This window comes from Telopea speciosissima, chromosome 6 (genome assembly GCF_018873765.1).
Source record: "Telopea speciosissima isolate NSW1024214 ecotype Mountain lineage chromosome 6, Tspe_v1, whole genome shotgun sequence".
In the NCBI taxonomy this organism is placed as follows: domain Eukaryota; kingdom Viridiplantae; phylum Streptophyta; class Magnoliopsida; order Proteales; family Proteaceae; genus Telopea; species Telopea speciosissima.
This window is the reverse complement of record NC_057921.1, coordinates 16,751,889-16,761,615: the sequence shown is the minus strand read 5'-3', so window position 1 is coordinate 16,761,615 and position 9,727 is coordinate 16,751,889. Positions and strand designations below refer to the sequence as shown.

General features: G+C 41.2%; 1 protein-coding gene across 1 annotated transcript in view; it reads right to left on the bottom strand.

Annotated features, from left to right (window-relative positions):
* Positions 1-1,985: 1,985 nt before the first annotated feature.
* The window catches only part of LOC122663799, a 77,248-nt gene continuing 69,506 nt past the window's right edge, over positions 1,986-9,727 (bottom strand). The window contains exons 6-8 of the mRNA XM_043859443.1: positions 4,715-4,998; positions 4,530-4,620; positions 1,986-2,483 (exon numbers count right to left, since the gene is read on the bottom strand). Coding sequence (XP_043715378.1) covers positions 2,013-2,483; positions 4,530-4,620; positions 4,715-4,866 — 714 coding nt within the window. The 5' untranslated portion in view covers positions 4,867-4,998 and the 3' untranslated portion in view covers positions 1,986-2,012. The remainder of the gene's footprint in view (positions 2,484-4,529; positions 4,621-4,714; positions 4,999-9,727) is intronic.

Below are 9,727 nucleotides of genomic sequence, written 5' to 3'. Positions count from 1 at the left end.
TTGACAAACAATCTTTGATCTTGTCTTTTTCTATTTTTATTTTAACTTTTTATTTTATATGGTCTGTAAGAAACAAAGTTATCTTTTGCTCTACCAAGGCAAACCCTATGCTCGTTATTCGAGATCTGATGAAATGGGTTTTCGACATGAAAATTCGCCCACCTATAAAAGGATTTATCTATATTGGATTCTACACATCACACACATTCCACCACTTACATCATTACCTACTAACATGAATGTTCAATTCCCTGGTTTAATTGGCGCAAGAATTTATGAACCAGATTTTAACATAACCAGTTGGACCTTTAATATTTTGATAGATGGTGAGAATATATTAACAGATGCAGGATACCTCAACAGCAAGGATACTGCAGAAGCAGAACTTTTGGGATTAATCCAAGGTTGGAAGAAGGCAAAGAATTCAAATATTAGGCTTAATGAAGTCTGTTTTTGCAAAAAACACCCTTTGTAATATATTTCATCCTTCAAACTCTCTATGTCTCCCCTTGAATTTGGTTGATAGCTATATCTAGCTTGCTGAAGAAACTGATAACTTTACCTCTGTCCCTTTTAGATGGTGTAATGATAGAAGTAACAACTCTTCTATCACTTTATAATATTTTGTTTTTAGTAACATATTTTTCTCATAAAAAAAAAAAAAATACATTCCCATTGACTGTTTCTTTTCCTTTCTTTCCCCCTTCCAGATTCTTAACCCAAATCCAGAGGCCATATGATAATCACAAAAAAATGCAAAGCAGCAATCCTTATATTCATTAAGTAACTACTGTGGTTCATCACAAAAAATAAAAAAAAATTAACTACTACGCATTTCAGGTTGAAGAGGTTCTGATTTTTGTATTCTCTAATGTCTGCACCTTGATGGAAAGCTATCGTGGATCGAGATTTGAAATTATCTTCCCGAACTTTTTGGAGCTTTGAACCTTAATTCCCCCCCCCCCCCCACACACACGAGATTAGCATGAGGTTAGGTAGATCATATGGTTTTAACGACAGCATTCAGCAGTAGTGAAGCTAGCATCTAGTATTATAATGCTAATAACCTTATCATGAAACTAGCTAGGTTTTTTATGTACAACCAATTTCATGGAAAATCTTACTTCTATTTTGACATTCCTTTCTCGTAAAGCACACTGTTAGTGAAGCATGACTTTGGTCAATAATATCTTTGACTTATCATTAGGTGGGGGAAGGTGGGGGGGGGGGAGCACCCTCCAGTTTACAGATTTAGTTTAACCATGAAGAATTGAAGTTAGATCTTGCAGCAACTAAGGATTTGAAATTTCTTTTTTCAGCAAAAAAAATGGTGCAAGTTATGAAACTAGCCAGAATAATTTCACTGATTATTGGGCTCTAACAAACAAAAAATGATGCAGGAAAAAATGGCAGAGGATTAAGAAATAGAGAAATAGAGAAAATAAGAAAAGACGCAACGGCGGGCTTTAGGGTCCACTTATGCAGCTCTAGGAATCTTCCAAAAGGTTTCAAAGAATCCACCATAGGTGATAATAGACAGAATCCACATTCAAATTCTGGAATCACTCCTGAAAAAAGATATTTTGTCAATCCAGTTGTCAGCCTTCCCCGCCCCGCCCCCCCCAACAAAAAAACATGTATACAATAATTATGGGGGAAGAACAGCAATTTTGCCTGATCGATTTCTTTCCCAGCTGAACTTGTAGACATTACTAATGAGTGAAGTTATTTAGCAGAACAATGAGTTGGTTCAGGTCATTTCAGTTTCTCACCAAATAGTAACAGTCAATTAGGGGTTGGGTTTTCAGTCGAGCTACTACTGGCTGGAAGCCCAAGTTTTAACATTTGCTTTGGTCCACGCTCAGATATAAAACTCATGCTAATTTGGTTGTTTTTTCTCACGACATGGGAAAGAAAAGGCAAGAGAAAATTTGGATATGCGATCAGCTGCTTAGGTGAGAAAATCTGGGTGGGAACTACTTTCGGAGAAGGATGCGTTTTTTCATTACTGCTTAATATGAAGGTCCGTTCCTTTTGAAACATGTAATCTTCATAGAGACCAATTCAAATCTCCCATTCTCCTGATCCAAGCTCGTATTCACGGCGACTTCAAATTTCAAAGGACTGTTATTTCTTTGTTGAAGCAATGTTTTGAGTAGAATTAACCAAATCCTGTAGAAGTCTGGTCTTTTGACCCCTTGTTGGAGACTTAACGGTGTAAGGCTCTCATCATGCACATTCGGTGATTGAGAACCAACAGCTACCCCCTTTCCTGCAGCAGCAGCAGCAGTTTTGGAGTGAACACAGGCTCTTGAATCACAATGACCCATCATATGATCTGCTTTGGATTCAGAGCTTTGATTCTGATTTTGGGATCTATAGCAGGAATAGACCTTATCAGCTGTGATGTTTGCAAATAGGACTTCTGCAGCCTTGTTTCTCACGAGAAGCGGGATGCATTCAGAGTGGTCCCACACATAAAACTGCACACAGAAAAAGAAAAAGAAGGGGAGATCGATGATGTTTTTAATTGTAAGCAAGAGAAAGGACATTGGCAATGGTATTTGACTCTCTTAAAACAAAAAGATACCTTAGGCTCCTATGAAGAAAGTAAGATTACTTTTTTATTTATCAAGGGTAGAAATTACTAAGCTATGGAAATAGGAAAAGGGAAAAGCTAAACGTCACCATGCCTAATGAAGTGTCACGCTTCAGTATCTGCCACATGGCAATATATGGACAGGGCCATGTGGCAGATAGTGAAGCGTAAGGCTTCACTATGCATAGTGAAATTTAGGAAGAACCACATGGAATAACTACACTTCACTATGCCTAGTGAAGTGTTACGCTTCATTGACTTCCACATGGCAGTACATAGGTGGGGCCACATGGCATAGTGAAACCTAGGAGGAGCCATAGGAAAAACATACTCTCATGGGGCTTTGGAGATAGCCTCCACAGGCCATGATATTCTACCACATGAAGGCTGAACCAAACTGTGGGATAGGTAGGTTCCTCATCGGATTTTGAAATAAAGACTCAACCAATATCAAATCTTCATGCCAACACTCATGATGCTCCAAATATTTAATTCAACCACTGCACAAGGTCTCATTCAAACTGTTGGATAGGTACTCAGTTTCTAAATATGTGATCTGAGTGCAAGAGCACCAGCCTTTTGAACAGCATCAAGCACTAAGGTCTATATGCAAAAGAAAACTTTATGGAGTGACAATAAATTATTTTTAATCATGATTTTGAATTTAGACGATAATTTGTAGCCAAAGATAAAAATATATTTTTTTGGGTAGAAAAAGATGAAAATATTGGACATGAAGTAAAAAAGGTTGTAAGACAATTACAGAAGAAAAATGCAAGTCATGCTAGATGACATGAATCTCAGTTTATAATGAAGTACTAGATAAGAAAAATAGAAACATTATGGCTGAAGAATTAATAAATCAGGATTTCCAATTAGGGTGGTAAAAAATGAGAAAAGGTATAAAAGGACGAGAAATTGAGAATATTCCTCATTTCTGTCAACCAAGAGTGTAAGGAGATCAAATCACTAACTCATTCAAAGGTCTAGTAACCTGGAAAAGTGAAACCTAATAAATATATGTAAGTAAAATACAATTACGTAGATAAAACTTGAATGCTTGCCTGGGCTCTGTTGGTTTCCAAGTAAAAGTACCCAAAAGGAAAATTTGCAGGTAAAATCTGTATATAATTTAGCTTTTTACTTGAATATCTCCTTTCTACCTAAAACAAATGGACCATTAAAGAAACGGAACTGCCCAGAACAGTATCAATATTCGCAGTGCTTATCCTGAAACCATAGTAAAATGAGTGGCTTTTCTACAGGTATACACAAAATACAAACTACTGTTTGGATTCGTCTCCAGGGAAAACCTAACTTCATGGAAGAACAGGAATGACAATAAGTCCTGCAAATTGCACTAGTGCCACAAAATGGACCAGAAAGTATGATTGGATTATGTATAAACTTTACAGGAGAACCTAACATCTACTTCATTTGAACTCCTAGATCCATTTAGTCATACCCGTTGGTACGACTCAAATCTAGCCCTAACAACTGAATAGCAATTAGCAAGTCTATGAAGTGCACACAACAAAACCTCACATATAAATGAAGAAAGCCAAAAAAGCACTTCATAATAGCATCACCAGTACTAGTTTTATATCATAGGATATCTACTGAGAATTTTATAGAGAAGCAACGGATCAAGTCCTTGAGATCAATTGCAGATTTAGCCCACCAAACAGTGAGTTCATTGCTTCAAGTGTAAAGCTATATCATTTTCATCAATTTAGTGGGAATAATGCACAGCAAGAAATGATTATATGCCAAAGCAGGAGGGAATTTCAGGACACTACAACATTAATCAAAGACACGTCATATTTTTGTTTTCATTCCTAAATTTAGTCAGGAAAGTTGGCTCACTTTAATCATTTGAAAAACATAGTTTCAAGTAAGTGCAAAATGAACTCAGGAAAGAGATAATTACCAGAAATGGCCGATATATCAAGCATACAGTATGTAGGTGGTTCGAGCTCCTCTGACAGTAAAGTGGAAGCATGTTCTTCTCTGGCAATGAACTGGGAGAAGAAAACCGGAAAGTACCATTCCATAAAAATATTGGCATTACAAAGACAAAATAATTGCAAGAAACTTGAAATAGATCTTTCATACCCATAATCTAAAACCATTGGAGAACCGCATAAATTGCATCCAGTACAAATGAGATCTTCTACTATTTTATTTTCTCCCTTCATAAACAGTCTTCTACTGATGAACATCCGTTCTTTCTCATACCCTTTATCATTTCCCAATAAAGATGGCATAAAAATCTCACCCACACTTGCAAAAAAACTTACATTACAGCATTTGGTTAGGCATGATACTTCTGAAATTGAAATACAATCTACAGATTTTATGTCTTCATGCACCTTCCAATTCTTCAATAGTTTCTTCTGCTGTGCAACATTTCCACAAAGGTAGAAATCTCTTAGTATTCATTCAATAAGACTAAATCATGATTCTACATGCAAGTTCTTGTCCATCATTTCTATCTTTAAATGTAAAAAACTCTATTCAAAGAATGATGGTAGTAAAAAATTGGGTAACTAAATTTTTTTTTGCTTGATTAGCAGTTAAAATGTCAGGAATGAAAACATAACTGAGGAAGAGGAAATAATGAAAAGATACAAAGTGGGAAAGAGAATTTCCCAGAGGACAAGAAAAAGCATAGCCCAAGAGCAGGTTATAAAAATAGTCCTCATGACAACCAGGGAACCAGCTAACGAAAACATTTTTCTTACAGATAACCAGATCATGTTAGAGAAAGAAAACAAAAAACTGCTGCTGGTTAGAGCCATTTTGCTCTGGAGGCGCAAGTTAGTGGTTTTTTTTTTTTCGCTCGTGGGGTTTAGGTCATGGCGATTCCTCCTTCTCGGGAGGAATGCCCCCCTGACCATTGCATAGTTGCTGCTGGTGGGGTCACAACTGCATCCTTTGCTGCTGTGGTGTCTAGGTCGCTGGTCCTGCCATCTGTAGAGGTGGAGATCAAAAGCCTACTTCGTTTTTTGGAGAGCCTGCGGTTTCCTTCTCCAGGGAGGAGGTGGAGTTGTCTGAAAGGGCTTTCTCGTCTGCGTTGATTGCAAAGTGCAGTTATGGAAGGCCTTCTCTTTTTCTGATCAAGGAGTTTCTTCAGAAATCCTTGTTCCTTCAAGGGGATGTTGTTGTATCGGTACTGGATCCGAGACATGTTCTTCTTTGATTTGCTCTTCCGGCGGATTTTGTCAAGGTTTGGTTGAAGGAGCAGGTTCATGTGCAGGGTTTCCTCTTTCGTTTCATGAAGTGGACTTTAGAGTTTGTTTCGGGTTGGGAATCCCCCTTTGCGCCAGTTTGGATTTCCTTGCCAGGGCTACCTGTAAATTTCTATCAAGGGAATTTTTATGGTGTCTATTGCTGGTATGATTGGTAGGGTTCTTAAGGTGGATGGAGCTACGGCTAATTGCACTCGCACTGTGGCAGCTCGTGTTTGCGTGGACATTGAGTTGAGAGCCTCGCTGCCGTCGAAAGTTTGGATTGGTTGTGATGCAGATGGGTTTCACCAGGTTGCTTATGAGCGACTGCTGTTGTATTGTACTCTCTGATCGAAGATTGGGCACCTGAAAGAAGCCTGTAGAAAAATTTTGAATAGAAAAGAGGTCGCTGGTGGTGGTGATTTGAACAGAGATGGCGCTGTGGCAGCAGGTGCAGGTGGTGACAATAGGAACAGAGATGGCGCTGTGGCAGCAGGCGCAGGTGGTGGCGCTGTGGCAGCAGGCACAGATGGTGGCGCTGTGGCGGTAGGTAACAACTTTTTAGGCGCTGTGGCAGCAGGCACAGGTGGTGGCGATAGGACGAGAGATGGCGTGTTCATGCCTAGGGGAGAGGGATCTTCGCGTGGTGGCACTGTGGTTCGAGGAGGTGTGCCTGGTCAGGTTTCTTTGGCTGCTGGGCAGGTTGTGTCGAGAAGGGGTGGTTGCTGGAGGCCTGTTGCGCTGCAGGGTGCTGGTCCACGAGCCTCTCTGGTAGTTGGCGAAGGCCCAAGTGGTGGTTCTGCTATGCGAGCCTCTGCCGCTGGTGGTTGGGGGAAGGACGTGGTCGAGGGAAGTCATGGTCCGTTGGAGAAGTCTAGTGCGGATTTCGCCTCTCTTCCCTTGGAAGAGGGGGAGCTCCCTAGTGTGACACTTGATGGCTCTGATGCTGGAAACAATGAGAAAGTCGGGGGGAGGTCTGTAGTGCTGGTCGCGCCTGAGCTCTTGAGGCTGGAAACAATTGGCGAGGAAGATAATGGAGTTGATAAGACACCAGACTAATGCCCAAACTACCCTTATTACATAAACTCTAACACATTGCTGACCGCCGCTTCTGCTGCCTCTCGTCCACTGGCCTTCCCCCTCACCGCCGGCCTATTGCAGCCGCCTCTCTCTACTACCGCGATTTTTCCATCTCTGTGCCAAATCTGTCAGCCTCCTCTCCTGCTGGCGCTGCCGCTCTGCCACAACCCTTGTTGCCGCGCCACTCCGTCGGCCTCCCTCTTGCCGGCGCTCCCACTCCTCGCCTCCGACATAACCCACAGGTCTTTGCGCCACTCCCACGGTCTTCCTCTCTCGGTCGTGCTGCCACTGCGACCCAATCGCTGTGCCTCCTTCTGCCGGCCTCCTTGCCGGTGCTGCCGCCACGACTCGCCAGGTCGCTGCACCCTCTATCCGCCGGCTCTCTCTTCCTACCAGTGCTGTTTTTCGCTGGGCTGCTGCCCACGCAGTTGTTTCACTGCCTCAAGTGATTTTTCTACGTGATTGTTCCCATGGGTGACGATAACACCAGTGTCACGTCTATGGGTACCAACCCCTTGCCTCCTTTGGAACGTTCTACCTCCACAAGGCATTCAAATACTCTCCAACCTAGCTCCATAAAGTTGAATGGCCAGAATTATCTTACCTGGTCTCGCGCCTACCTTCTCACCCTACGCGGCAAAATAATGCGAGGCTTGTTACTGGAGATACTCCTAAGCCCACAGATCCGACTGCAACTACTACATGGTCCTCTAATGATGCATTGGTGATGTCCTTTTTCATTAATTCAAATGGAATCTTATGTGAATCCCAATTTTGTTCTCTTCAATTCAGCCAAGGAATTATGGGATGTAGTTTGCCAGCCATATTCTCACGCAGAGAATTACGCCCAGATTTATGAGATTCGTCGACAAGTTCGCTCTACTACTCAGAAGGAACTTTCCCTCATTGCCTACTACACTGCCATCACTTCTCTTTGGCAGCAGTTGGACTTTTATCACCCGATTCCCATGGTTCACCCTGATGATGCTGGTACTTTCCAAAAGGAAAGGGAGATGGAACGGGTGTATGATTTTTTGACGGGTCTCAATCCCGAGTACGATCAAGTTCGAGTACAGATCTTAGGGCGTGATACATTTCCTTCTCTTCTCCAGGCTTACAATTTGGTTCAATGTGAAGAACATCGCCGGATGGTTATAATGCCCAGTGCTGTTCCTGTCCGATCTGCCTTACTCCCCACTCTACCTACACCTCTTCCCATGGTTCCCTCAAAGGGCACTACACCAGCACGGGAACCGGTGAAGTGTGATCACTGTGGTCGCCCCCATCACACATGTGAGACTTGTTGGAAGCTTCATGGGCATCCCAAGGGTGGGCATAATGCTAAACCTGGCAGCTCTTGTTCCCAGGCCAATCTCTCTGATGCTTCCGATGTTGTCCTTGCTATTGCTGCCCTGGCACCTTTCTCTCTGGATCAAATGGCTGCCATCCAAAAATTGGTGACACAACAAAGGTTTAAAGTATCGGTATCGGGTATCGTATCGGAAAGGTGATTTTAAGAGACGTATCAGAGAGTATTAACCACATAGTTTGAAATCTCGCGATATCTCAGTATCTCCGGCTGGTCAAGATATCCGAAATATCCGAAATATACCGAAATTTTGCCGAAATATGGTATTTTTTTCTGCCATATTTCGGCACTCCATCTCGGTGGGTTTTTTGCCATATTAAGGCCTGATACTTCATGTACACCCTTATTTAAGCTAAATAAACACATTTAAACCTTCATATTGCAAAAAGAATGAACTCAAAGTGGTGTTTTGGGTTTGCACCCTTGATTGACTGTATATGGTCGGACCTTGATGTATAAAATAGTTAAATACATATTGTTTAAGTACTAAAAGACATAATAAGAAATTTAAACAAAGTAATGAAACAAAAATAAAGTCAAATGTAGCCTTTAGTTTAAACTCATGAAGTCATAAGTGCATAAGTCATAACTTATAAACTTCATAATAGTCAATAGTTCAATACTCAATACACAAAGTATTTCTACGAAATTTACCAAAATATACCGAAATGTACCGAAATTTACCGAAATACACAGTATTTCTACGAAATATACCGAAATATACCGAAATTTGAACTTTTTTCATTTCGGAAGCCCATCTCTTCTCGATAGTGTCGAAATTACCGAAATTTTGGCGATATATCGCGAAATTTTGTACCATGATTAACCATATTGGGTCATGAATCGACTCTATACAGTTGAAACTTTTTAAGTATCGTATCAGTGTCATCTCGTATCGATACCCCAAAAATAAGATGCGCATCGGTTAGTATCGGCGGATATGTTAAGATACTTAAAACCTTGGACACAACTGGCTACTGGCTCTTCTCATTCTCTTGTTTCCAATCTTGCCCAGTTAGGTATTTTTCATGTTTCCTTTTTGAGTCTTTTTTTTTAATTGACTCTGGGGCTACTGATCACATAACTAGCAACTCAAAGGTCTTCCGTACCAACTCTCCGTGCTCTGGACGGGATAAGGTACATGTTGCCGATGGGTCTATGTCTTCTATCTCGGGTAAAGGTTCAGTATCCTGTAGTTCCCAGCTCTCTCTTTCTTCTGTTTTGCATGTTCCCAAGTAATGTGCTAATCTATTATCTATTTAAAGTTTAACTAGTGAGTTAAATTGTTCAGTTCACTTCTATTCCACTCATTGTGTGTTTCAGGATCTGGTGACGGGCGCAACGATTGGGTATGGTCGGGTCCGTGATGGTCTCTACTACTTGGACTCTCCACCAACTGCTCCTACTCCCTCATCTGGTTATATCCTCCGCTCTGATAGTACCCTGACC